A 27,193-nucleotide genomic window follows, 5' to 3' on the forward strand; every position below is an offset into this window, starting at 1 on the left:
GTTCTTTTGGGGGCGGGGAGCTGCATTGGGTCTTTGTTGCTAGGCGTGGGCTTTCTCTAGTTGCAGAGAGCAGGGGGCTACTCGTCTTTGCAGTGCATGGGCTTCTCATTGCGGTGGCTTCTCTTGTTGCGGAGCATAGGCTCTAGGCACGTGGGCTTCAGTAGTTGCAGCAAGTGGGCCTTATAGCTCACGGGCTTGTAGTAGTGGTGCATGGGCTCAGTAGTTGTGGTGCGTGGGCTCTAGGGCACGCGGGCGTTAGTAGTTGTGGCACACAGGCTCAGTAGTTGTGGTGCACAGGCTTAGTTGCTCGGCAGCATGTGGGATCTTCCTGGACCAGGGATCAAACCCATGACCCCTGCATTGGCAGGCAGATTCTTAACCACTGCACCACCAGGGAAGTCCCCCCACTTAGTTCTTAATAAGAGCAATGTTGTACTGTATTTATTGTCCTCGTGTTCGTTTAAGGATTTAGATTATATTTTGAAGGAAAAGGAAATAATAGTTTGTGACAATAGAATAGAGAACTACCACCAAGTGGTTTGAATATGGATGGGAAAGGAGAGAAAAGCTTAAGCAAATTCTATGGTTAGGGCCTAAAAGAAAAGTCAAGTAGGAAAAAGCACATGGAGAGAAAACCAGGCATGTTATTTTGGCAAGGATTACTTGAAGGGCTGTTAGAGCTGCCAGAAGAAGGAAGGGCAGCAATGAATTAATGAGAGGTAGATATGGTTAAATTACAAATCTGTAGGTAGATTTACAAACCTGCAGAGGCCACTTTGCTGGCTGTCATGTGACAGCCTACTTGGGTCACCATGGCTCTCGGTATGAGTAATCTATAGGATCTGGGAAGGCGGTACCATCAGCCAGTATTTTAGTGCTTGGGTGGACACATTTCACAATCTGAATTTCAGAACTTGTGCTTATTCACTTGGTGATCTTTATTTGAACAAAGTTGATGTTGATGAAGTTCCTAAATATTTGTGGAGAAGTCAGAGGCACAATCATCCCATGCCCAAAGACGTGGTTTTCTTCAACTGATTATACCAGTATAACTCTCCCTTCTGCAAGGAGAAAGACATTTTTTATTTAACCCTGATACCCTTTCTAGGTGCTCTCCTATTTTCCTCCTTCCTTTCACTGCCAAACTTCTACAATATATAATCTACATTATATATATTGACTTGTAATACTTTCCTCTTTGTTCTCAGCTTATTTCTTCCACATCCTTCAAGGACTTATCATAGCTCGATTTTAACTACCCTCTTCTACATTTTTATTCAGGAGTCTAATACCACATGATTTACCAAAAGTCTTACATTCTTCTCTGTTTCATGTGTATCTATCTTATCTAGTCCAGTGGACTATAAGGCCCTTAAGGATAGAGACAGTGTCTTTCTTCTCTATTTTCTACAGCTCCTAGCCCAGTATTGAGCCAAGAACAGATAGAAAGCATTGATTAATTGATGGATTGACTGAATTGTTAATAGGTATGGCTTCTGTCTTCTCTGCTTCAGGTATGTGGACAGCCAACGCCATACCATTCAGGGAGACTATATAGATACCATGGATGAGCTTGCTGATCTGGTGGGCGTCAGGCCCAACCTGCTGTCCCTGGCCTTCACTGACCCCAAATTGGCATTACAGTTATTTTGGGGACCCTGTACTCCAATCCAGTATCGGCTACAGGGCCCTGGAAAGTGGGATGGAGCTCGAAAAGCTATCCTCACCACAGAAGATCGTATCAGGAAGCCGCTAATGACAAGAGTAATTGAAAGCAATAATTCTACAACTTCAGCAATAACAATGGCCAGGTTTATGCTGGCTGTGGCTTTCTTTGCTATAATTATTACCTATTTTTAGCTGTTCCATTGTCATTGTCCCAATTTTCTTTGAAAGCTGGATCTGGACATGCCTTTAGAACCTGACAAGATTGAACAACTCTCAGCTTCACATTGCCCAGAAGTCTACTTTTATTTCTCTTTCCAAAGCATCAATCCTTTTTCCTCTTTTCCCTACAGTGAAATCTCAGCTTTTCATTTGTACTGACTTACCACCCTTACTCTTATGACCCATCACTTTTTCCTTCCAGTAATTCCTGGACTGTGAGCTCAGGTACTCTTTTAGTCATCTTTGTTTTGCCCTTAGCAGAGTTCCTGGCATGTGGTAGGTGCTTTCTTTTCTTTTTTTTTTTACATGTTTATTGGAATATAAATGCTTTACAATATTGTGTTAGTTTCTGCTGTAAAACAAAGTGAGTCAGCTATATGTATACATATATCCCCATATCCCCTCCCTCTTTAGCTTCCCTCCCACCCTCCCTATCCCACCCCTCTAGGTCATCACAAAGCATCGAGCTGATCTCCCTGTGCTATGCAGCAGCTTTCCACTAGCCATCCATTTTACATTTGGTAGTGTATATACGTCAATGCTGTTCTTTCACTTCATCCCAGCTTCCCCTTCCCCCCCATGTCCTCAAGTCCATTCTCTAAGTCTGTATCTTTATTCCTGCCCTGCCCCTAGGTTCATCTGTACTGCTTTTTTAAATCGCATATATATGCATTAGCATACGGTATTTGTTTTTCTCTTTCTGACTTACTTCACCCTGTATGACAGATTCTAGGTCCATGCACCTCAGCACAAATAACTCAATTTCGTTCCTTTTATGGCTGAGTAATATTCCAATATATATATGTGCCATATCTTCTTTATCCATTCATCTGTTAATGGACACTTAGGTTGGTTCCATGTCCTGGCTATTGTAAATAGTGCTGCAATGAACATTGTGGTACATGACTCTTTTTTTTTTTTTTTTTTTTTGGTGGTACGTGGGCCTCTCACTGCTGTGGCCTCTCCCCTTGCGGAGCACAGGCTCCGGACACGCAGGCTCAGCGGCCATGGTTCATGGGCCCAGCCGCTCCACGGCATGTGGGATCTTCCCGGACCTGGGCACGAACCCGTGTCCCCTGCATCCGCAGGCAGATTCTCAACCACTGCGCCACCAGGGAAGCCCTCATGACTCTTTTTGAATTACGGTTTTCTCAGGATATATGCCCAGTAGTGGGATTGTTGGGTCGTATGGTAGTTCTATTTTTAGTTTTTTAAGGAACCTCCATACTGTTCTCCATAGTGGCTGTATCAATTTACATTCCCACCAACAGTGCAAGAGGGTTCCCTTTTCTCCACACGCTCTCCAGCATTTATTGTTAATAGATTTTTTTGCTGATGGCCATTCTGACCAGTGTGAGGTGATACCTCATTTTGGTTTTGATTTGCATTTCTCTAATGATTAGTAACATTGAGCATATTTTCATGTATTTGTTAGCTATCTGTATGTCTTCTTTGGAGAAATGTCTATTTAGGTCTTCTGCCCATCTTTGGATCGGGTTGTTTGTTTTTATGATATTGAGCTGCATGAGCTGATTGTACATTTTGGAGATTAATCCTTTGTCAGTTGCTTCGTTTGCAAATATTTTCTCCCATTCTGAGGGTTGTCTTTTCATCTTGTTTACAGTTTCCTTTGCTGTGCAAAAACTTTTAAGTTTCATTAGGTCCCATTTGTTTACTTTTGTTTTTATTTCCCTTATTCTAGGAGGTGGGTCAAAAAGGATCTTGCTGTGATTTATGTCATAGAGTGTTCTCCCTATGTTTTCCTCTAAGCATTTTATAGTGTCTGGACTTACATTTAGGTCTTTAATTCATTTTGAGTTTATTTTTGTATCTGGAGTTAAGGTGTGTTCTAATTTCATTCTTTTACATGTAGCTGTCCAGTTTTCCCAGCACCATTTATTGAAGAGGCTGTGTTTTCTCCATTGTATATTATTTTCTCCTTTATCAAAGACAAGGTGACCCTATGTGTGTGGGTTTATCTCTGGGCTTTCTATTCTGTTCTATTGATCTATATTTCTGTTTTTGTGCCAGTACCATACTATCTTAATTACTATAGCTTTGTAGTATAGTCTGAAGTCAGGGAGCCTGATTCCTCCAGTTCCATTTTTCTTTCTCAAGATTGCTTTGGCTATTTGGGGTCTTTTGTGTTTCTATACAAAATTGTGAAATTTTTTGTTCTAGTTCTGTGAAAAATGCCACTGGTAATTTGATAAGGATTGCATTGAATCTGTAGATTGCTTTGGGTAGTATAGTCATTTTCACAATGTTGATTCTTCCAATCCAGGAGCATGATATACCTCTCCATCTGTTTATGTTATCTTTGATTTCTTTCATCAGTGTTTTATAATTTTCTGAGTACAGGTCTTTTGCCTCCTGAGGTAGGTTTATTCCTAGGTATTTTGTTGTTGTTGTTGTGATGATAAACCGGATTGTTTCCTCAATTTCTCTTTCTGATCTTTTGTTGTTAGTGTATAGGAGTGTAAGAGATTTCTGTGCATTAATTTTGTATCCTGCAACCTTACCAATTTCATTGATTAGCTCTAGTAATTTTCTGGTGACATCTTTAGGATTTTCTATGTATAGTATCATGTGATCGGCAAACAGTCACAGTTTTACTTCTTTTCCAATTTGTATGCCTTTTATTTCTTTTTCTTCTCTGATTGCTGAGGCTAGGACTTCCAATACTATGTTGAATAATAGTGGCAAGAGTGGACATCCTTGTCTTGTTCCTGATCTTAGAGGAAATGCTTTCTGTTTTTCACCATTGAGAATGATGTTTGCTGTGGGTTTGTCATATATGGCCATTATTATGTTGAGGTAGGTTCCCTCTACCTGGAGGTTAGAGGAGTTTTTTTCTGGAGTTTTTATCATAAATGGGTGTTGAATTTTTCCAGAAGCTTTTTCTGCATTTATTGAGATAATCATATGGTTTTTATTCCTTAATTTGTTAATATGGTGTATCACATTGATTGTTTTGCATATATTGAAGAATCCTTGGATCCCTGGGATAAATCCCACTTGATCATGGTGTATGATACTTTTAATGTGTTGTTGGATTCTATTTGCTAGTATTTTGTTGAGGGTTTTTGCGTCATGTTCATCAGTGGTATTGGTCTCTAATTTTCTTTTTTTGTGATATGTTTGTTTGGTTTTGGTGTCAGGGTGATGGCGGCCCTCATACAATAATTTGGGAGTGTTCCTTCCTCCACAATTTTTTGGAAGAGTTTGAGAAGGATAGGTGTTAACTCTTCTCTAAGTGTTTGATAGAATTCACCTGTGAAGCCATCTGGTCCTAGACTTTTGTTTGATGGAAGATTTTAAATTACAGTTTCCATTTCATAACCTTTGATTGGTCTGTTTATGTTTTCTAATTCTTCCTGGTTCAATCTTGGAAAGTTGTTCTTTTCCAGGAATTTGTCCATTTCTTCCAGGTTGTCCATTTTATTGGCATAGAGTTGCTTGTAGTAGTCTCTTATAATCTTTTGTATTTCTGTGGTGTCAGTTGTAATCTCTCCTTTTTCATTTCTAATTTTATTGATTTGAGTCCTCTCCTTTTTTTTCTTGATAAGTCTGGGTAAAGGTTTATCAATTTTGTTTATCTTCTCAAAGAACCAGTTTTTAGTTTTATTGATCTTTGCTATTGTTTTCTTTGTTTCTATTTCATTTATTTTTGCTCTGATCTTATGATTTCTTTCCTTTTGCTAATTTTGGGTTTTCTTTGTTCTTTTTCTAGTTGCTTTAGTTGTAATGTTAGATTGTTTGAGATTTTTCTTGTTTCTTGAGGTGAGCTTGAATTGCTATGAACTTCCCTCTTACAACTGCTTAAGCTGTGTTCCATAAGTTTTGGATCATTGTGTTTTCTTTGTCATTTGTTTCTAGGTATTTTTTGATTTCTTCTTTGATTTCTTCATTGATCTCTTGGTTATTTAGCAGCACACTGTTTAGCCTCCATGTATTTGTGTTTAACTGTTCTTTTTCCTGTAATTGGTTTCTAATTTCGTAGCACTGTGGTTGGAAAACATGCTTGATACGATTTCAATTTTCTTAAATTTTCCAAGGCTTGATTTGTGATCTATTCTGGAGAGCATTCTATGTGGACCTCAGAAGAAAGTGTATTTTTCCACTTTCAGGTGGAATGTCCTAAAAATATCAATTAGGTCTCTTTGGTCTATTGTGTCTTTTAAAACTTGTGTTTCCTTATTTATTTTCTCTCTGGATGATCTGCCTATTGGTGTAAGTGGGTTGTTAAAGTCCCCCACTACTATTGTGTTACTGTTGATTTCCCCTTTTATGGCTGTTAATATTTGCCTTATGTATTGAGGTACTCCTATGTTGGGTGCATAAATATTTATAGTTGTTACGTTTTCTTCTTGGATTGATCCCTTGATCATTATGTAGTGTCCTTCCTTATCTCTTGTAACAGTCTTTATTTTAAAACTATTTTATCTTATATCAGTATTGCTAATCCAGCTTTCTTTTGATTTCCATTAGTGTGGAATATCTTTTTCCAACCCCTCACTTTCAGTCTATATGTGTCCCTAGATCTGAAGTGGGTTTCTTGTAGACAGCATATATAAGGGTCTTGTTTTTGTATCCATTCAGCCAGTCTGTGTCTTTTGGTTGGAGCATTTAATCCATTTACATTCAAGGTTATTATCAATATGTATGTTCCTATTACCATTTTCTTAATTGATTTGGGTTTGTTTTTGTGGGTCTTTTTCTTCTCTAGTGTTTCCCGCTTAGAGAAGTTCCTTTAGCATTTTGTTGTAAAGCTGGTTTGCTGGTGCTGAATTCCCCTAGCTTTTGTTTGTCTGTAAGGCTTTTGATTTCTCTGTCAAATCTGAATGAGATCCTTGCCAGGTAGACTAATCTTGGTTGTCAGTTTTTCTTTTTCATCACTTTAAATATGTCCTGCCACTCCCTTCTGGCTTGCAGATTTTCTGCTGTAAGAACAGTTTTTAATCTTATGGGGATTCCTTTGTATGTTATTTGTTGATTTTCCCATGTTGCTTCCAATAGTTTTTCTTTGTATTTAATTTTTAATAGTTTGATTAATATGTGTGTCAGCATGTTTCTCTTTGGGTTCATCCTGTATGGGACTCTCTGCACTTCCTGGAGTTGATTGACTATTTCCTTTCCCGTGTTATGGAAGTTTTTTACTATAATCTATTCAAATATTTTCTCAGACACTTTCTTTTTCTCTTCTTCTTCTGGGACCTCTCTAATTCAAATGTTGTTGTGTTTAATGTTGTCCCAGAGGTCTCTGAGACTGTCCTCAATTCTTTTCATTCTTTTTTCTGCTCCCTGCAGTTATTTCCACCACTTTATCTTCCAGCTCCCTTATACATTCTTCTGCCTCAGTTATTCTGCTATTGATTCCTTCTAGAGTATTTTTAATTTCAGTTATTGTATTGTTCATCACTGTTTGTTTGCTCTTTAGTTCTTCTAGATCCTTGTTAAATGTTTCTTGTATTTTCTCCATTCTGTTTCTGATATTTTGGATCATCTTTACTATCATTGCTCTGAATTCTTTTTCAGGTAGGTTACCTATTTCATCTTCATTTATTTGGTCTTGTAGGTTTTTACCTTGCTACTTTGTCTGCAACATATCTTTTGTCATATATTTTTTTATGGGTGGGGCTGTATTCCAGTCTCACTGGTTGTTTGGCCTGAGGCATCCAGCCCTGGAGTTTGCAGGCAGTTGGATAGAGCCAGGTCTTGGTGCCAAGATGAGGACCTTTGGGAGGCCTCACTCCAATTAATATTCCCTGGAGTCTGAGGATCCTTGTTAGTCCAGCAGTTTGGATTCAGAGCTCCCACAACAGGAGCTCAGGCCCAATCTCCGGGCTGGGAACCAAGATCCCGCAAGCCATGTGGCATGGTTTAAAAAAAAAAAAAAAAAAAAAAGAGAAAAGAAGGAACAGTACAATAACAATGAATAAAAAACAAAATAAAATTAGAAAGATAAAAAATGTATTAGGAAAAATAAAAATATAACTGAAACAACTGCAACAAGGTAAAACAAAACCACAACAGAAAAAAAAAGGGGGGGGGGGGAACAAGCCAAAAGGAGCAGAACAATAACAAAGTATAAAGAATAAAATAAAATAAGAAAAATAAAAGATTTATTTGAAAATATAAATGAATCAACAACAAGGTATAACAGAACCCCAATCTAAAAGAGGAAAAAGAAAAAAAAAAAAGCCTTGGCTAAGGGGGGCAGAGTTTAGGCAGAGGTGGAACTTAGGCAGTGGTGGGGGTGACTTTTGAGCATGGGGCAGGGCCTAGTCAGGGTGACGTTCAAGCGTGGGGCGGAGCCCTGCTTAGGGCCTGTCCGTGAAAGGGGAGAGGTAGCACCTCCAAAAGAGGGCCCTCGGAATGTGGAGTTCCGGAGTTTGGAGGTAAGGCCCTGGGTGAGGGCATGTGGATGGGGTTTAGGCCCAGTGTGGTTGGAGGGGCTCTCAGAGGGGCTCTCTGAGTTTAGAGGTAGGGCCCTGGGTGGGGTGTAGAGGCAGGGCTTGGGCTCTGTGCGGCAGGAGGGAGGCTCCAAGGGAAGAGGATTAGGCCGGGGAGCTCCCCGGTGCCCAAGCGCACAGGGAAAACACTGGCTGGGTTCCCTTCCATTTCTCCATGCCCCCTCTCCCCGGGTCTCCCCCAGGTTCTCCCCCATCCCCGCTGGACCCCTAACCATAGGTGGGTCCCACTGGGTGTAGGACTCCTCCCCTCCCCCAGCTGTCCCTCAGGAGTGCCAGTCCTGTCCCGCCTCCACTTCTCCTCCCCCCTCACACGCTGCATGCCCCACATCCTACCCAGTGGCTGGGGCTTCCTCCCATCCCCTTAGGTGTCCATGGTCCCCCACCAGTACCTGGTAGGTGCCTTAGTTGTGCAGAGACGCAAATTCTGCGTCCTCCTAGTCCGTCATCTTGACTCCACCCTTAGGTGTTTAATAAATGTTTGCTGTCATTTATCAAATATTATGGTGGGGAGCATTAGCCAATATCTACATAAGAAATGGGTGACTCCATGTAACTGTGCTTCTGACAGTATTTGGTTTTCTACTGGAAGTTTAATCTTTTATTTGTTTTTAATATTGTAACTAAATGTATTTTTCCTGAGAGATAAAGGAAATAATGGATTTATAACAGTTGTATATATCTAAGATAAGATATACTTTGTTTCACTAGCTGTTCACTAGGGTGTCTGATACCTTGTCATTTTCACTCTTTTCCTCTAAGCAAAACAGCTCTATTTTCTCAATGAAGAAACTACCTTCAACTTTCTAGGCTCATGGATCATTCTAACAATCTAGCAGCTGCCAACATGTTCAACTTAGCTGGAAAACTTGGGATTTAAAATGAGCTGTCCAGTCTTTTTTGATCTCTTAGTTCCTGTAGTAGGATACAAGACTTTATCTTAGGAACTATGATAAGTAGTCATCAACTGTTGTGGTGTGGCCTACAAATGTGATTGGATTTTCTCCTCCCAACTCCTACTTTCTCCCCTCCTCACCCTCCCACACAGAGAATCTAAGTAATAAGTATTCAAAGAGGTCAGTTATGTAATAAATTAGGATTGATAACAACTAAATATAGGGGTATTCTGCTTATAATAGTTCTTCTTATGTCACACACTATAGTTATGAAAAACAAAGCAAATGAAATGAAACCAAGGACTCCAGTTTATGTCCAAGTGCTGCTGTTGATTCTGTTTTCTCATCCCTAGAAGCTTTGCTCTGTTCTTGTCTGTCAGAGTAGTCAACTAAATGTTAGATGTCTGGCACACCTAATTTCATGAAGAAAGGAACTGGATGTACCAGCCAAGTGTGTTCATAAATAAGCTGTGGTGTAATACATTTGGGATTGCTACCTATTGCTTAACCAAAAAATAAATTTGAACAACTGGAAGAACGACATTAGAAATCATTATCTTTCCCAATGTACAATAAATAAGAGAACCAGAAATGTGAGAACTACAACTTCCTCCTAATTATGTAACTGTTTGTACAATTCCCTGCTATTTCACCTAATTTCACCTGTGGAAATGCTTTTTGAGAATTAGAAGGCCTTTTTTCTTCCATAATTCTTGTGATACTGGGGATTTATCCTCTATTGAAATGGGCCTAGTATCTTTTTTTTTTTTTTTTTTTTCCGGTACGCGGGCCTTTCACTGTTGTGGCCTCTCCCGTTGTGGAGCACAGGCTCCGGACGCTCAGGCTCAGCGGCCATGGCTCACGGGCCCAGCTGCTCCACGGCATGTGGGATCTTCCCGGACCGGGGCACGAACCCGTGTCCCCTGCATCGGCAGGTGGAATCTCAACCACTGCACCATCAGGGAAGCCCCTGGACCAGTATCTTTTAATCTGCAGACTCTTCTAATTCAAAAGTAAATTGAAAGATGCTTCTTTTTCATTTCCTTCTTTTAACAAATAAATTTGCCTCTTTCAGCATGTCTGTTGAATTAAAGTCCTTTGATAATGTAATTCCTAGTTATCAGCAATAAGTACCCCAGTTTCCTCTTTAAATAAAAAGCATGTAATTCTAACTTCATTGATTCTCTCATTTTACTTATAATGTTAAAGGTTACCAAAAAAAAAAAAAAGATCATTGGTTAAATTCTAATCCAAGCTAAAAGTAGGATGTGAATAGGAAAGTGAACTCAAAACAACTCAAGATACAAAGCCCTAGCTACTGGTGAATGTGTATTAATATTCATCAATTTACCACATCTTGCTTTTGTAATTATATTAAAAAGTTGTATCATTTTCCCAATTATATTATACAGAAAAATGCTTTCTTGTAGGGCCAGAAAGTAAGGAAGTCGTCAAAAAGCAAACTGATGGGGGGTATGTCACAGGGACACAGGAACCAACTGAAAGTGGTCCCAATGGCCAAAGCTGGAACAATTTGAACAACAATGTAAATAGCCAAGCATTGGATTATAATATAAAGTATAAAAAATACACATCAGTCCATAATGGTATAAATAAGTGATTGAATAATAAGTGGGGTAGAATAGAGAAAACTCCCATATGGAAGAATTTCAAACAATTTACCTAAATACTCTGCCCTCCAGGAGTTGGAGCATAACTCCCCATTCCTTAAGTGTAAGCTGCATAGAGTGACTTCCTTCCAAAGAGCAGTAAAGGGAGAAAAATAACTTTACAGTGGAGAAATCTGACAAACACTACCTCAGCTGGGTGATCAAGATTAACATCAATAGTAAAGTCATGTGGATAGTATGTACTCTTGATATGATGTGATGAGAAGGGTACTTTGCCTCTGTGGTCTTCCTCCCTAAAATCATAACCCAGTCTAACCATGAGGAAAACATCAGACAAACCCAGGTTCAGGATTATCTTACAAGATACCTGACCATCTCAAAACTGTGAAGCTCATCAAAAAAAAAAGGAAGGTCTGAGAAATTGTGATAGTATAGAGGAGCCTAAGGAGACCTGATGTGTAAATGTAATGTATCTTGGATGGGATCTTGGAACATAGAAAGACATTAAGTAAAAATTGAAGAAATATTAATAAAGTATGGATCTGGTTAATAACAATGTACTGATTGGATTATTGGTTGTGACAAATGTAGCACTGTAATGTAAGAGGTGAACAATAAAATAAATTGGGTGTGGGATATACAGGAACTCTGTACTATCTTCCCAATTTTTCTTAAATCTAAAACTATTCTAAAATTTTAAAATTATTTTTTTTAAAAAGTATTCTTTTGGTTCAGGATTTGACCCAGAGGCATAGTCTAGTGGAATTCTCTCAGAGAAGGAAGAATATTGGATAGTACCATTCATTTAAATTACTATCTTTTCCCTTGATTACTCTACAAATTAAGCTCTTGTAATAAAGCATACTATTACTTACTATAGCAATTTTGTTCCTGTGTTGAATAAGTATAGACTACAGTTGTAGAGAGGAGAAAATGGTAATATGAGGTCAAAAGCCACATTTTCTTAAAATACTTAGGTAAGTTCTTTCTTATAGCTGAGCACATTAAGCCAATAGTCTCCACTAGCAAAATGTTTGGTATATGAATAACAAGTACATTCATAAATGAGATAATTTTACTCAATACTGGATCTGTGCATGGTTACTTTTGTCAGTAGTAATATAATGTATAATACTATACAAACATCCTCCAGGCTGCCCACTTGGAATTTCCCAAAGTGCTGTGTTTTTCCATGCTTCTACACACATTCTCATGCTGTACCCTCCTCTTGTTATATTTTCCACTTGCCCAACTTATTTCACCTTCAAGATTCATGTAATATGTTACCTATTCCAGAAATCTCCAGGATGAAATAGGTGACCTATCTTTATGCTTCACACTGAACCTGGTATATTGCTCAATTATATTTGGTGACTATCATTGTCACACTATAGAATATCAATTGTTTCTCTCACTTAGTTCCTCCTTGAAACAGTAAATTCCTTTGAGGAAGATACTTTCTCATTAATCTGTATGTTCCTAGTGCCTAATATAGTACCTGAAACACAGTAAGACCTCAGTAAATCAATGATTAATTACATGAATATGTTAAACATGGCAGATAAAAATATGGATGAGTTTTAAAGGAGTAAATAAAATAGTGAATAATACTTCACTATTTTATTAAAAAGTGATTGAGATTATGGGGTGCTTAACATTTTGAAATGTCTGTGGGGCAAGCATGTTCTTCCAGAAAATATTCTGGGATAGATCATTGATCTGAGTCAGTATGTCACCTCTAATATTCTGTTTGGTTTGAAACACAAGTGACATGTCCTATCCATAACTTATTTCCTCAATTAAACACAGGATTTTAAAAGGCAATATCTTAGTGCAGGAACGAAGGTGGGGTGCGTGTCTTCCTTGATCCCCTTGCTGCCTTGGTCCTCACTGCTGTTTCTCCCTGATTTCTCAAATTCCCCAGCTTCTTTAAAGCACCCACTACCTCTCCTGTTTGAAATTATTTACGGACCTCCCGTTTACTCCTCTTCATTCAGTAAAGATTTTAGCACCAAGCTTTCCCCCTCTCTATATATATAACTACTCTTGTAGTTAATTTTTTCAGCAGTTCTTTTAACCTCAATTTTTTTATTGATATATAATTGACATATAACATTATATTAGTTTAAGGTGTAAAATATAATGATTTCTATATATATTATGAAATGATCACCACAGTAACTCTAGTTTACATCTATCGCCACAAATAGTTAACAAATTTTTTTCTTGTGATGAGAACTTTAAAGATCTACTCTCTTAGCAACTTTCAAATATACCGTACAGTATTGTTAACTGTAGTCACCATGCTGTACATCATATCCCCAGGACTTGTTTATCTTATAACTGGAAGTACTTACCTTTTGACCCCCTTCACCCATTTTGCCCACCCCCCTCCTCTGCCAACCACCAATCTGTTCTGTACATCTATGAGTTCAGGTGCTTTGTTCTGTTTTTTAGATTCCACATAGAAGTGAGATCATACAATATTTCTCTTTCTCTGTCTTACTTGTTTCACTTAGCATAATGCCTTCAAGGTCCATCCATGTTGTTGCAAACGCAGGACTTCCTTCATTTCTTTGCTGAATAATATACCATTGTATATATACACCACAGTTTTCTTTCTCTATTTCTCCACTGATGGACACTTAGGTTGTTTCCATGTTTTGGCTATTGTGAATAATGCTGCCATGAACATGGATGTGCAGCATTATTCTGTAGTTCACATCTGTGTAGGAAATACTTTCACGAATCCAATGTATTAGTTAGGATTAGATTCCACTGCATATAATAGAAAAACCCAAAGTAACAATGGATTAAACAAGGTTTAAGTTTATTTCCCTCTCATATGAAAAACTCTAGAGGAAGATAGTCCTGAAATGGCATAACAGCTCCACAGCATCTCTTTCTGCTCCACTAACAGCATATGGCTTCTACCTTATGGTCCAAGATGGCTCCTGGAGCTCCAGCCATTATATGGACATTCTACACAGAAGGAAAGAGAAATATAGAAGGCCACGCCCCTTTTCTTTGAAGGAAAATTACTAGAAGTTCCATATAACATTTCCACTTAGATCTCATTGGAAGTATTTAGTCACATATATCTAGCATATATCCAGGGAGGCTAGGAAATGTGTCTTTATACAGAGAGGCAATGTGTCCAGGTAAAATCAAGGTTCTGTTACTAAGGAGGACGGGAGAATGAGTATGAGTCTTGAGGTAGACCTTTACCACCTGGCCTCTCACTTCAGTAACCTTCTCATTCCAATGATTTTATAATCTGCCTATGTCATTACCACCAAAATCTCGATTTCAAGCAACCCACTCTCCAAAATCATCTCTTATCTTTTCAGCACATTCACTCCATTACTCTAACTCCACAGTTTTTTGACTCCACTTTATGCCCTCCATCAACCTGCTCTATCTTCACTTCCTAGCCCACCTGGTCTATAAGCCATGGTCCAACATTATAATCATACCCTACCATGCACTCTCAATTCCTTTGCCCTTTCCTCCATACTTGCTTGGCTAAACATTACCTTTGATTATGTGCCTACACTAAAACACTTAAATATGGCAAGAGAAAAATATCACTATGCTCACTTGATGTCTTAAATTCATGACCACTAAACCTTGTTTCTTTTTTCTCTAAGAAAGTAGAAGCAGTCAGAAGACTTTCACATCTTTCCACTCTGTGCCCAAGGTCTGTAATGAGAGCTAGTCACATAGGCACCCTCTGTCAGCACATATCAAAATTCCAGACTCCCAGAAGGAGAGCAGGTGTTCAGTATAAATCACACGGTTACACAGTGTAGGTACAGCGAGCCACTCTTATCAGTTAGGGTGGTAAAAACCCTCCCAAAATCCAAATTCCCAGACACCAGCCATCAGCCAAAGATGCAAGGTAGCCTTCCGAAGGATAAGCAATCTCAGGCCTGAAATTATGCTCCACCTCCTTGAGAAGGCAATATATACATAAATGTGGAATTTTTCTGTGTAGGAGATTTGTTCCCCATATTCTGGTTGGTGTTAATTCTTTATTTTTGGAGATATGTGAAGCACTATTATGGGTCCAAGAGTCAGCTAACTCTTTCCTCACACTGCCTTTTATTAGGGATCTCCAATACTGGTCTCCAGACTGTTGCCTGCCCCAGTGTTTCTCAGAATTTGGTTCTTGATCCAGAAATATCAGCATCATCTGGAACTTGATAGAAATTCTCAGACCCCATCCCAGACTTACTGAATCAGAAGTTCCGGTCACCAGTCATCTGTGTTTTAGTAAGCCCTCCAAGTAATTCTGATGCATGGTAAAGTTTGAGAAACATTGATTTAGCCAAAAGGTGAGGAAGACCCGTACCTGCTCTTTCTGTCAGCCCTCAAACTGATCCTGAGGTCTCCACTATCTGCCGGAACCAACGGATGTTGACTTACGAAAACTGAGTTGGGATGAGACTGGTGTGGAACTGGGGTGTATTCAAACTAGCATCTTCCCTTCCTTGAGATTTTTATTTTTATTTTAAAAAAATATTTCTTTATTTGGTTGCACTGGGTCTTAGTTGCGGCAGGCAGTCTCCTTATTTGCAGCCTGCAAACTCTTAGTTGTGGCATGCATGTGGGATCCAGCTGCCTGACCAGGGATTGAACCTGGGCCCCCTGCATTGGGAGCGCAGAGTCTTAACCACTGCACCACCAGGGAAGTCCCGAGGATTTTAAATAAATTTATTTTAAACTCTCTTTAGAGCATTCTTTTTCTCTATTTCTTTGGGTGAAAATTCTCTCATTTGAAGAGTCTTCTGACTAAAGATCATGGCATTGGACTTCCTCATGTGTTTTACTATTTGTTACTAGCCCTTACTGGCAAAGGTAAGGGCATAATTTCAGAGATTGTAAACTTGACCCATGCACCAAAATTTGCCCATAGATCTTTTGTTGACAGGACTGTGTTTGTTTTCCTTCTTAATTAAATGTTTTTTGACTGTCATGCCTTACCATCAAATTAGTCACATATAATTTCACTCTTTCTGTTCTCCACCCAGTAGTATAGTGTTTATGCAATCCACCTAGCTAATCTCCAAAGCCTTTTGAGTTTTCCAACTCTGGAATTTAACCTTCGTGACATATTTCCACAGAAGTAACAGGACATCTCAATAATAAAATCATGAAGCCAAATGTTTCTCATGACTCAGCCTATATTGAGATAAATTTAGACAATGTGAACTTGTTACCAGAGGCTACAATCCCAAGAACCCCCTTCTGCTGTGGTTGACAAGAGCCCAAAGCCATCTCATACCCTAACCCCACAAAGCTGGGTCTTAGGTTTGAAAAATGAGCACACCTGTTACAGATATGTATTCCTGAGACATCGTTATAACATTGATACAAGGGAATTCTCCCAACTCCATCCTCCCAAACTAATCAAAATTGGCATGCACAATTAATACTCATAATCAAAGAGTTTTAACAATAAGAGAGTGCTTCTGGAAGGCCTATGAAACACAATAATTTATAATAAGGATAAAATAGCTATACTATAATGGTGTTGTTAAAATTAAATGAAATAATTTTTTACAAGGAACTAAACACAAATTTGAATGTCCAGGATATTGTGAAGGAACAAAAAAGTTAAGTTGGGAATGAGCCTGGTGATCACCTAAGTATCTACATCTTACCAGTGGAGACACAAGAAATCAGGAATTATCTCTCACTGTTGAGGTCCCATTGTAACCTCATTTGCTCGGGGAATCCACAGGCAAATGTTCCATAGTGTTTTTCTCATATGTGTGGCCCATAGATATGGATTCTGAAGCAAAATAGAAAACATACACTCACACGTAGAGTGTGGCATCGATGTCTACTCAATGGTGGGGTCATGGCGTCATGGATAGCCAGTTTTGGTAGATGGTATTACTGTTCCCAACTATACACTTTCTCCCCTGTAAGATGATTGTACATCCATGCCCTTAACTAATATGACTTCAGTGCCTTCCAGTAGGCTGGGTCCATATGATTTGCTTTGGTCAGTGGAATGCAAGTGGATATGATGTACTCTATGTGAGCTAAAGCTTTAAACGTGCTTGCTTAGATTGTTCCTACCCTTTGCCATGAGAGCTATAGAAACCAAACAGGGCTGTGCTGGTTAAAATCTTTGCTAATCTTTCCATGTCAGTACAATAAATTCACCTCATTCAAAATAAATTTTAAAAATATATATATATAGGTCTATAGTATGGTGTCCCATAATAGAGTCCTTGCCCATCTTGATGAACATTTATGAAGTTATTTCAAATTTTTCACTATTAATGCCACCTGATAACTTGAACTCGTTGTGCCAGGCCATGTGCTGAGCACTTTACATGTATATTATTTTTTTCTGTTCCTCACAACAATGACACAGGGTAGGTAATATTCTATTCCTCATTTTACAGATGAGAAAACGGAGCCACAAAAACATTAAGTTGCCTGAGGTCAGAAAAGTAGTTAGTGGTAGAGTCCACATAGTCCGGCTCCAGCACCTAAGCTATACCCCAAACAATGCTACAATAAACATCTTTGTTTATATACATGTGTAACTATTACTGTAGGAAATCCTGAAAGGGAATTGGTGGTAAAAGGAACTCACAGTTTTTTGGGTTTTTTTTTGCGGTATGCGGGCCTCTCACTATTGTGGCCTCTCCCGTTGCGGAGCACAGGCTCAGTTGCCATGGCTCACGGGCCCAGCCGCTGCACGGCATGTGGGATCTTCCCGGACCGGGGCACGAACTCGTGTCCCCTGCATTGGCAGATGGATTCTCAACCACTGCGCCACCAGGGAAGCCCGGAACTCACCGTTTTGATAAACTTGTTCTACATGAAGTCTTAATCAATTTATCTTCCACCCACAGTAGATGAACATGCCCACTTCTACCACTTCTCTAGTTCTGAATATGACCAGTCTTTTTGTTTTGTTTTCCAATCTGATGAGAAAAACAGATATCACATTATCTAAAATTTATTTGGTTTATATGTCTGATTGAAGATCATTTTATAAACTAATTGGCCATTTTTAGGTCCTTCTTTTTTGAATGGCTTGTTCATATCTTTTGCTTATTTTTCTATTGTCTTGTATTTTTAAAATAGTTGTGTGAAGCTCTTCACACATTTTGAATGTTAATCTTTTGTTGAATTCCTTATTTAGTATTATTTATATACAAAAGTTTTGAATTTGCAGGTGTAAAACTTTTCCTTCACTGTTCTTGTATTTGTCTCTTACTTATAAACGCCTTCCTTTTCTCACAGATTATACAAATATTTTCTTATATTTTCTCCTAGTAGTTCTCTAGTTTTGTTTTTTATATCTATCTCTGGAATTTGATGCAGTACAAAGGCAGGACGTAACTTTAACTTTTTCCCCCCAAATAGATAATAGACATCATTTATTGATAATTCATCCTTTCTTACAATGATTTGAAATAGCATCTTTACAGCAAACTGAATTCTTTTATATAAATGAGGCTATCTTTTTACACAACAATACCACACTGTTTCAATCAATATAATGTTTGTTTTTAAATTTTTCTTTTCAACTTTTGTCTTCCTTTTAATTTTTTGACACATTTTCTTTTCCAGTATTCAATATAAATTTGAGAATCAACTTATCAAGGTCCATAAAAAATTCAACTGAAATTTTGATTGGATTGCCAATTAATGTTGGGAGGCTGGCAAACAATAATTTGTACAATACTAAGATTCCCTATCTGGGAACAAGATATTTATTCAAGTCATATTTTATGTCTTTTAGTCAGGTTTTATTGTTTTCTTCAAATAGGTCTTGCATATTACTTTTTTGTTTATTCTTAGGAACTGTTTAGCCTTTCCTGATATTGTTAATGGGATCTTTTATTCTATTACTTAAAAAAATTGGTATATGGGAAAAACATCAATTTTCATATGTTGATCTTATATTCTGCCCCTTCTTTGAACTCTGTTTTTAGTACAAATAGTTATTCTGTTGATTCTTCTAGATTTTTTAAATTTCCAACTGTAAAAATGTTACTGCATGTTACTGTGACCTTGTGACCTTTAGTATATAGTTTAAAAGGTAAAAAAAATGTGTTTTCAGAGTGAGAATGAGTCGGTTATGCATAACAGAAATATAGAAAACCATTAAAATTTACTGGCATATATGGGGTCAGAGAGGATAAATACCAACCACTTTATTTTTGCACTACCAGCCATAAAATTGTAGGCTATGTGGACTTTCAGTTTGCTCCAAAACAATGAGTTCAACTTCTAATATATCTCAACTTATTTATCTATTAATTATTTTAAAGTTTACATACAGCAAATTCACTCTGTTTTTGGTTTACTGTTTTATGAGTTTTAAGAATGCCTAGATTCCTATAACTACCACCACAGCAGGGTAAAGAACAATTTTAATACTCCTTAATCAGTCTCTCAACCCACCCCTAACTCCTAGAAACCATTGATCTCTTCACCATCACTTTAGTTTTATATTTTCCAGAATGTCACATAAATGGAAATATATGGTATGTAGCTTTTTGAGACTGGCTCCTTTCACTTAGCATAATGCATTTCAGATTCATCTATGTTGTTTGTGTATTAATAGTTTATTCCTTTTTACTGAGGAGTAGCACTCCATTGTGTGAATACACCACAGTTGTTTATCCATCTGTTTAAGGACCATTTTGGGTTGTCCTCAGTTTTTGACATTTTTGAATAGTACTGCTATGAACATTTATGTACAAGTTTTTGTGTGGACATATATTTTAATTTCTCTAGGCTAAATACATAGAAAGTAGAATTGCTGGGTCACATTGTAGGTATGCATTTAACTTTATTAGAAACTATCAAAATATTTTCCTGAATAATCATTCCATTTGCATTCTCACAAGCTATGTAGGAGAGTTCCAGTTGCTTTAGATCCTTACCAGCACTGGGTATTGTCATTATTTTTAATTTTAACCACTATAATAGGTGTCCAGGAGTTTCCTATTTGGTTTTCATTTTCATTTCCATAATGACTAATGGGTTTGTCATGTGTGTTGGCCATCCATATATCTCCTTTGGTGAAGTGTCTGTTCAAATCTTTTGCCCCCTTTTTTAAATTGTATTTTTTTTTCAAGTTTTAAGAGTTCTTTATATGTTCTAGGTAAACATGATGTATGTCATGTATGATTAGTAAACTTTGTCAGATGTATGATTAGTAAACTTTTCTCCCAGTCTATGGCTTGTCTTTTCATTCTCTTAATGTCTTTTGAGGACAAAAGTTTGAAGTTTTAACAAAGTCTAATTTATCAATTTGTTTTTCTATGGATTATGCTTTTGGTTTTGTATCCAAGAAATCTTTGCCCTACCCAAGGTCATGAAGATTTTCTCCTATATTTCCTTCTAAGAGTTTTATAGTTTTACATCTCACACTTAGGTTTATTATCCATTTTGAATTCATTTTCTATACAGTGTGAGATGTAGGTCAAGGTTCACTTTTTTTTTTTCATATGGATGTCTAATTTTTCCAGGATTATTTGTGCAAAAGACTGTCCTTTCTCCATTGAACTGCTTCTGTACCTTCATTAAAAATCAATAGACTGAATTTATGAAGGTCTATTTCTGGAGTCTATTCTGTTCCACTGATTTATGTGTCTATCCTTTCACCAATACCACCATCTTTACTGTAGCTTTATGATATATCTTAATGTGTAATGTGAGTCTTCGAACTGGTTCTTGCCCTTCAAAATTGTTTTGTTTACTTTAGCTTCTTCACATTTCCATATGAATTTTAGAATCATCTTTTCCATATTTGCAAAGAATTCTGCTGGGATTGTAATTGGGATTGCATTAAATCTTTATATCAACTTAGGGAGAATTGACATCTTAACTATAATGAATTTTTCCATCAATGAAAAGGATATGTCTCACCATTCATTTAGGTCTTCTCTGATTTCTTTCATCAACATTTTTTGATTTTCAAAATGAAGATCCTACATATCCTATTATAATTATACCTAGTGTTTCATTTATGACGAGCTATTGGTACTGCTTTTAACTTTTGGATTCCAACTGTTTATTACAAGTATACAAAAATGGAAGTTGATTTTTGTATGTTGACCTTTTTTATACTGTGACCTTGCTAATCACTTGTAAGTTCTAGTAGCTTTTGTGTAGATTCCAGTTTCTAGATTCTCTATGGTGTCCTATTAATTGATTTGACTATTCTTTTTTCTTTTATTACTTAAAAAAATTTATTTATTTACTTGGCTGCACAGGGTCTTAGTTGCAGCACACAGAATCTTCATTGAGGCATGTGGGATCTAGTTCCCTGACAAGGAATCGAACGCAGGCCCCCTGCATTGGGAGCACGGAGTCTTAATTGCTGGACCACCAGGAAAGTCCCCATTTGATTATTCTTATACCAGCACAACACAATTGTAGCTTAATACAGCTAGTCTTCCATCTTGTTTTTTTAATGAAGAGAATTTTGAAAAAAATGTTTTTTAAGATTCCATTTTTTTAGACTTTATTTTTTTAGAGCAGTTTTAGCTTCACAGCTAAATTGAGAGGTACAGAGATTTCTCATGTACTACCAGCCCCTACACATGCATAGCCTACCAAATCATCAACATCCCCCACCAGAGTGGTACATTTGTTACAATCAAAGAACCTACATTGAAACATCATTATCACCCAAAGTCCATAGTTTACATTAGGGCTCATTCTTGGTGTTGTATATTCTATGGGCTTGAACAAATATATAATGACATGAATCCACAATTATAGTATAATACAGAGTATTTTCACTGCCCTAAATATCCTCTGTGTTTCACCTATTCATCCCTCCCTCCCCTCAAACCCCTGGCAACCACTGATCATTTTACTATCTTCATAGTTTTGCATTTCCCAGAACGTTATATAGCTGGAATCATATAGTATGTAGCTGTATTAGTCAGGGTTCTCCAGAGAAATAGAACTAATAGGATATATAGATATATTAAGAGACTTATTATGAGGGATTGGTTCACTGATTATGGAATCTGAGAAATCCCATGATCTGCCATCTGCAAGCTGGAGCACAGGAAGGCCAGTGGCATAGTTCCAATGCAAAATTTGAAAGCCTGAGAACCAGGGAAGCCAATGGTTTAAGTCATAGTCCAGTCCAAAAGCCCAAGAACCAGGAGCAACCATGTGTGAGGGCAAGAGAAGATGGATGTCCCAGCTCAAGTAGAGACCAAATTTTCCCTTCCTTCACCTTTTTATTCTATTCAGGACCACAATGGATTGGATAATGCCCACCCACATTGGTGAAGGTGATCTTCTTTACTCAGTCTGCCAATTCAAATGCTAAATCTCATCTAGCAACACCCTCACAGACACACTCAGCTATCTGGGCATACCTTAATCCAGTCAAGTTGACACATAAAATTAACCATCACAGTAGCCTTTCCATTTTAGTTTCTATCACTTAGTAAGATGCATTTGAGTTTCCTCCATATCTTTTCATGGCTTGGTAGCTGATTTCTTCTTAACACTGAATAATACTTTGCTGTCCAGATGTACCATTCGCCTACTGAAAGACATCCAAGTAGCTTCCAAGTTCTGGCAAATACAAATAAAACTGCTATAAATGTCTGTGTCCACAAAAGACTGCAAAAACCCGAAACAACTTTGAGAAAAAAGAACAGAGCTGGAGGCATTACACATTCTGATTTCAAACTACATTAAAAACCTATAGTAATCAAAGCAGTATGATGTTAGCATAAAAACAGACACATAGACCAAAGGAAGAGGGTCGAGAGCCAGAAATAAACCCATACATATACAGTTAACTAATCTTTGACATGAGTGCCAAGAACATAACATGGGAAAAGGATAGAATCTTCAATAAATGGTGTTGGGAAAGTGAGATATCCACATTGCAAAAGAATGAAATTGGACCCCTATCTTATACCACTCACAAAACGAACTTGAAATGGATTCAAGACTGAAATGTAAGATCTGAAACCATAAAACTCTTAGAAGAGAAAACATAGGGAAAACTCCCTGACATTGGTATTGGCAATGATGTTTTTTAGATGATCCAAAAGCACAAGCAACAATAGCAAAAATAAACAAGAGGGACTACATCCAACCAAACAGCTTCTGTATAGAAAAGGAAACAATCAAGAAAATTAAAAGACAACCTACAGAATGGGAGAAAATATTTGCAAACCATATATCTGATAAGGGGTTAATATCTAAAATATATGAGAAACTCAGGCAGCTCAATAGCAAGACAACAAATAATCTGAGTTTTAAAATGGGCAAAGGACCCGAATAGACATCTTTCCAAATAAAATATACAAATGGCCAACAGGTACATAAAAAGGTGCTCAACATCAATAATCATCAGAGAAATGCAAATCAAAACCACAATGAGATATCACCTCACACCTGTTAGAATGGCTATTATCAAAAGAAATATATGTAAGAAATAACAAATGTTGGCAACGATATTGAAAAGGGGAACTCTTGTACATTGTTGGTGGGAATGTAAATTTGTACTGCTATTGTGGAAAACAGTATGAAGGTTCCTCAAGAAATTAAAAATAGAACTGTGATAAGATCCAGAAATCCCACTTCTGAGTATATATATGAAGGAAGCAAAATCAGTATCTGGAAGAGATATGTGCACTTTGATATTCATTACAGCATTATTCACAATAGTCAAGATATGAAAATAGCCTAAATGTCTGCCAACAGATGCATGGATAAAGAAACTGCGTTATACATACATACAATAGAATATTACTCAACCATAAAAAGGAAATCCTGTCATTTGTGACAACATAGATGAACCTAGAAGCCATTATGCAAGGTGAAATAAATCAGACGGGAAAGCCAAATACTGTATGCTATCACATATAGTATGATGTGGAATTATTTTATGTGGAATCTGGGAAAAAAAAGTTGAGCTCATATAAACAGAGTAGAAGGGTGGTTACCAGGGGCTAGAAGGTAGGGAAAATGAAAAGATGTTAGTCAAAGGGTATAAACTTTCAGTTATAAGATGAATAAGTTCTGAGGATCTAATGTACAACATGGTGACTATAGTTAATAACGCTGTATTGAATACCTGAAATTTGCTAAGGAAGTAAATGTTAAGCATTCTCACCACACACACACAAAAGGTAACTGTTAGGTGATGGATCTGTTAATTAACTTGATTGTGATAATCATTTCACAATGTATAAATGCAGCAAATCATCGTGGTATACACTTTAGATATATATAATTTTATTTGTCAATTATACCTCAATTAAGCTGTGGTGGGGGTATGGAAATCTGAGTGCAGGTTTATGTATGCACATAAGTTTTCAACTCCTTTGTGTAAATACCAAGACTCACGATTGCTGGAGGGTTGGATGCATGGTAAGAGTATGTATAGTTTGTAAGAAACCTCCAAAGTGGCTGTACCATTTTGCATTCCCACCAGCAATGAAAGAGTGGCTGTACCATTTTGCATTCCCACCAGCAATGAAAGAGTATCTGTTGCGCCATAGCCTTAACAGCATTTGGTGTCATCAGTGTTCTCGGTTTTTGACCATTCTCATAGGTGTGTAGTGTTACCTCATTGTCACTTTAATTTGCATTTATTTGCCTGATGACATATGATGTGGAACATCTTTTAATATGCTTATTTGCCATCTGTATATCTTCTTTGGTGAGCCTTATTCTTTTTCAGGTGTCTTGGTTAAGATTTTAAAATCAGCTATACACATACAGACACACACAAACACAGACACACCCACACAGTTCTACACATTGAGGTTTTTGATTGGCATTGCATTGAATCTGAAGACTAAATTGCAGTGACCTGACATCCTTGTAATATTGATTCATAACTCATAAACATGGTATCTTACTCCATTAATTTAGGTCTCTTTAATTTCTTCCAATATTTTTTCCCACTTTCTGCATAGAGGACTTGTATATTTTTGTTAGGTTTATTCCCAGGAGTTTAATATTTTGATATGGTGTAAATGGTATTTTTAAAATTTTCACTTCATATTCTGTTAAAAACACTATTTGCTCTCTAAAACAATAATGCTGTCAATGTATTATGGGGTTCATAACATGTTAAAGTAACATATATGACAATGATAACACAAAATTCAGAAAAGATAAATTAAATTATAATACTGTTGTAAGGCTCTTACGTTGTTTGTAGAGCTATTGAGTGCTAATTCAAGACAGATAGTAATAAATTAAAGATGTATATTGTAATCATTAGAGTAACTAGTAAATATAAGAAATATATGTAAAAAGACAATAAAAGAGGAAAAATGGAGAACTAAAACATGCTTGAATAAGCTAAAGAAAGCTGGAAAGGAGGAACAAAGAAACAAGTAACAGATGGTAAAAATTAAAAAACAAATATGGTATACTTAAAGCTAACCATATCAGTAATCACAATAAATTTAAAAAGACTAATCACTCTTTAAAAGAAAAAGATTGTCAGACTATTTTTTTTAAAAAAGACCAAACAGGGCTTCCCTGGTGGCTCAGTAGTTAAGAATCCGCCTGCCAATGCAGGGGACACGGGTTTGAGCCCTTGTCCAGGAAGATCCCACATGCCGTTGAGCAATGAAGCCCATGCTCCACAACTACTGAGCCTGTGCTCTAGAGCCCTCGAGCCACAACTACTGAAGCCCGCCTGCCTACAGCTCATGCTCCGCAACAAGAGAAGCCACCACAATGAGAAGCCCACACACCGCAACAAAGAATAGCCCCCGCTCACCGCAACTAGAGAAAGCCCGCGTACAGCAACGAAGACCCAACGCAGTAAAAAATTAATTAATTAATTTTTTAAAAAAGACCCAACAATATCTTGCCTACAAAAGACACACTTTAAATATAATTGACTTAAATATAAGTAATTGGAAATAAAACTTGGGAAAAGATAGTCCGTGAAAACAGTAACCATATGAAAACTAATGTGGCTATATTATTAATGGTCAAAGTAGATGTTAAGGAAGAAGTAACAGAGAAAAAAAGGAAATTAATAATAATTAGAAGATTAATTCCATAGAAGAAATACATAATCCTAAATGTGTATGCACCTAATACAAATACTAAATGTGTATGTACCTAATAATATAATAACGTCAAAATTTATGAAGTAAACAATTGACAGAACTGTATGGGAAAGACCAATCTAGAATCAGAGATTTTAACATACCTCCTCAGTAATCAATAGAACAGGCAGACAAAATATTAGTAAGGATATAGAACATTTGAGCAACAATACCAAGCAACTTAATTCATACTTGTAGAAAACTGAATTGGTCATTTTGTGTCAGAATATGCATGGACACAGCGGCTGCCATGACTGGACTGCTTTCTGGTTTCACTACTTGGGTCAAAGAGGTTGCTTCTGAATGTGAGTCTACGCACTGTGTCACCCATAGAGAAATGCTGACTAGCTGAAAAATGTCACCTGAATTTAATGTTTTGCAGGATATGATTAAAATTATCAACCACATTGAGTACATGCCCTTAACTCACGTCTGCTGGTGCAGCTCTGTGAGGAGATGGACGCAGAGCACACACGTCTTCTCTGATACACAGAGTGAGATGGCTTTCTAAAGGTAGATCACTGGCCAGGGTTTCTGAGTTAAAAGAGTCGCTCCAGAGATTTCTTTTAAAAAACAGTCACCACTGGAAGCACATTTCAGTGACACAGAATGGGTTGCAAAACTTGCTTCCTTGTGTGACATATTCAACCTGTTCAACGAACTCAATCTCAATCTGTCACTTCAGGGGAGAATGACAACTATGTTCAAGTTGGCAGATAAAGTGGCTGCATTCAAAGCCAAACTGGAATTATGGGGGTTGATGAGTGTACATAGGGATTTTTGACATGTTTCAAACATTAGCAGAGATTTTGAAAGACACTGAGCCAGGGCCTTCTTTCTCCCAGCTGGTACATGATCACCTATCTCAGCTTTCAAAAGAGTTTAAGCATTACTTCCCAACCACAAAAGACCCCTGAACTGGGAAGGAATGGACACGACCCATTTGTGAATAAGCCAGGTGAATCAACTTTGTCCGTGCTAGAAGAGGATCAACTGCTTGAGATAGCAAATGACGGTGGCCTTAAAAATATGTTAGAGACAACTTCAAATCTCCGTATGTTCTGGATTAAAGTCAAGGCTGAATGTCCTGAGATTGCCACAAAAGCACTGAAAAGCCTGCTTCCATTTCCAACATCCTATCTTTGTGAAGCAGGGTTTTCTGCAGTGACAGCGACCAAAACGAGATTACAGAGTAGACTGGA

At 37.4% G+C, this 27,193-nt stretch overlaps 2 protein-coding genes across 14 annotated transcripts in view; both read left to right on the top strand.

Moving 5' to 3' along the window:
• LOC131761176 (flavin-containing monooxygenase 5) overlaps positions 1 to 9,943 on the top strand; it is an 84,321-nt gene extending 74,378 nt beyond the window's left edge. For 12 of the 13 annotated variants that reach the window (XM_067034561.1, XM_067034548.1, XM_067034538.1 and 9 more), the window contains one exon: positions 1,515 to 2,007. In XM_067034561.1, coding sequence (XP_066890662.1) covers positions 1,515 to 1,860 — 346 coding nt within the window. In that variant the 3' untranslated portion in view covers positions 1,861 to 2,007. Of the gene's footprint in view, positions 1 to 1,514; positions 2,008 to 9,122 lie in introns of those variants that run through there. The other variant, XM_067034626.1, reaches the window with a different exon arrangement.
• The window catches only part of LOC131761225 (myomegalin-like), a 237,054-nt gene that overhangs the window by 130,493 nt on the left and 79,368 nt on the right, over positions 1 to 27,193 (top strand). The window lies entirely within an intron of this gene.

This window comes from Kogia breviceps, chromosome 1 (genome assembly GCF_026419965.1).
Source record: "Kogia breviceps isolate mKogBre1 chromosome 1, mKogBre1 haplotype 1, whole genome shotgun sequence".
NCBI lineage: Eukaryota > Metazoa > Chordata > Mammalia > Artiodactyla > Physeteridae > Kogia > Kogia breviceps.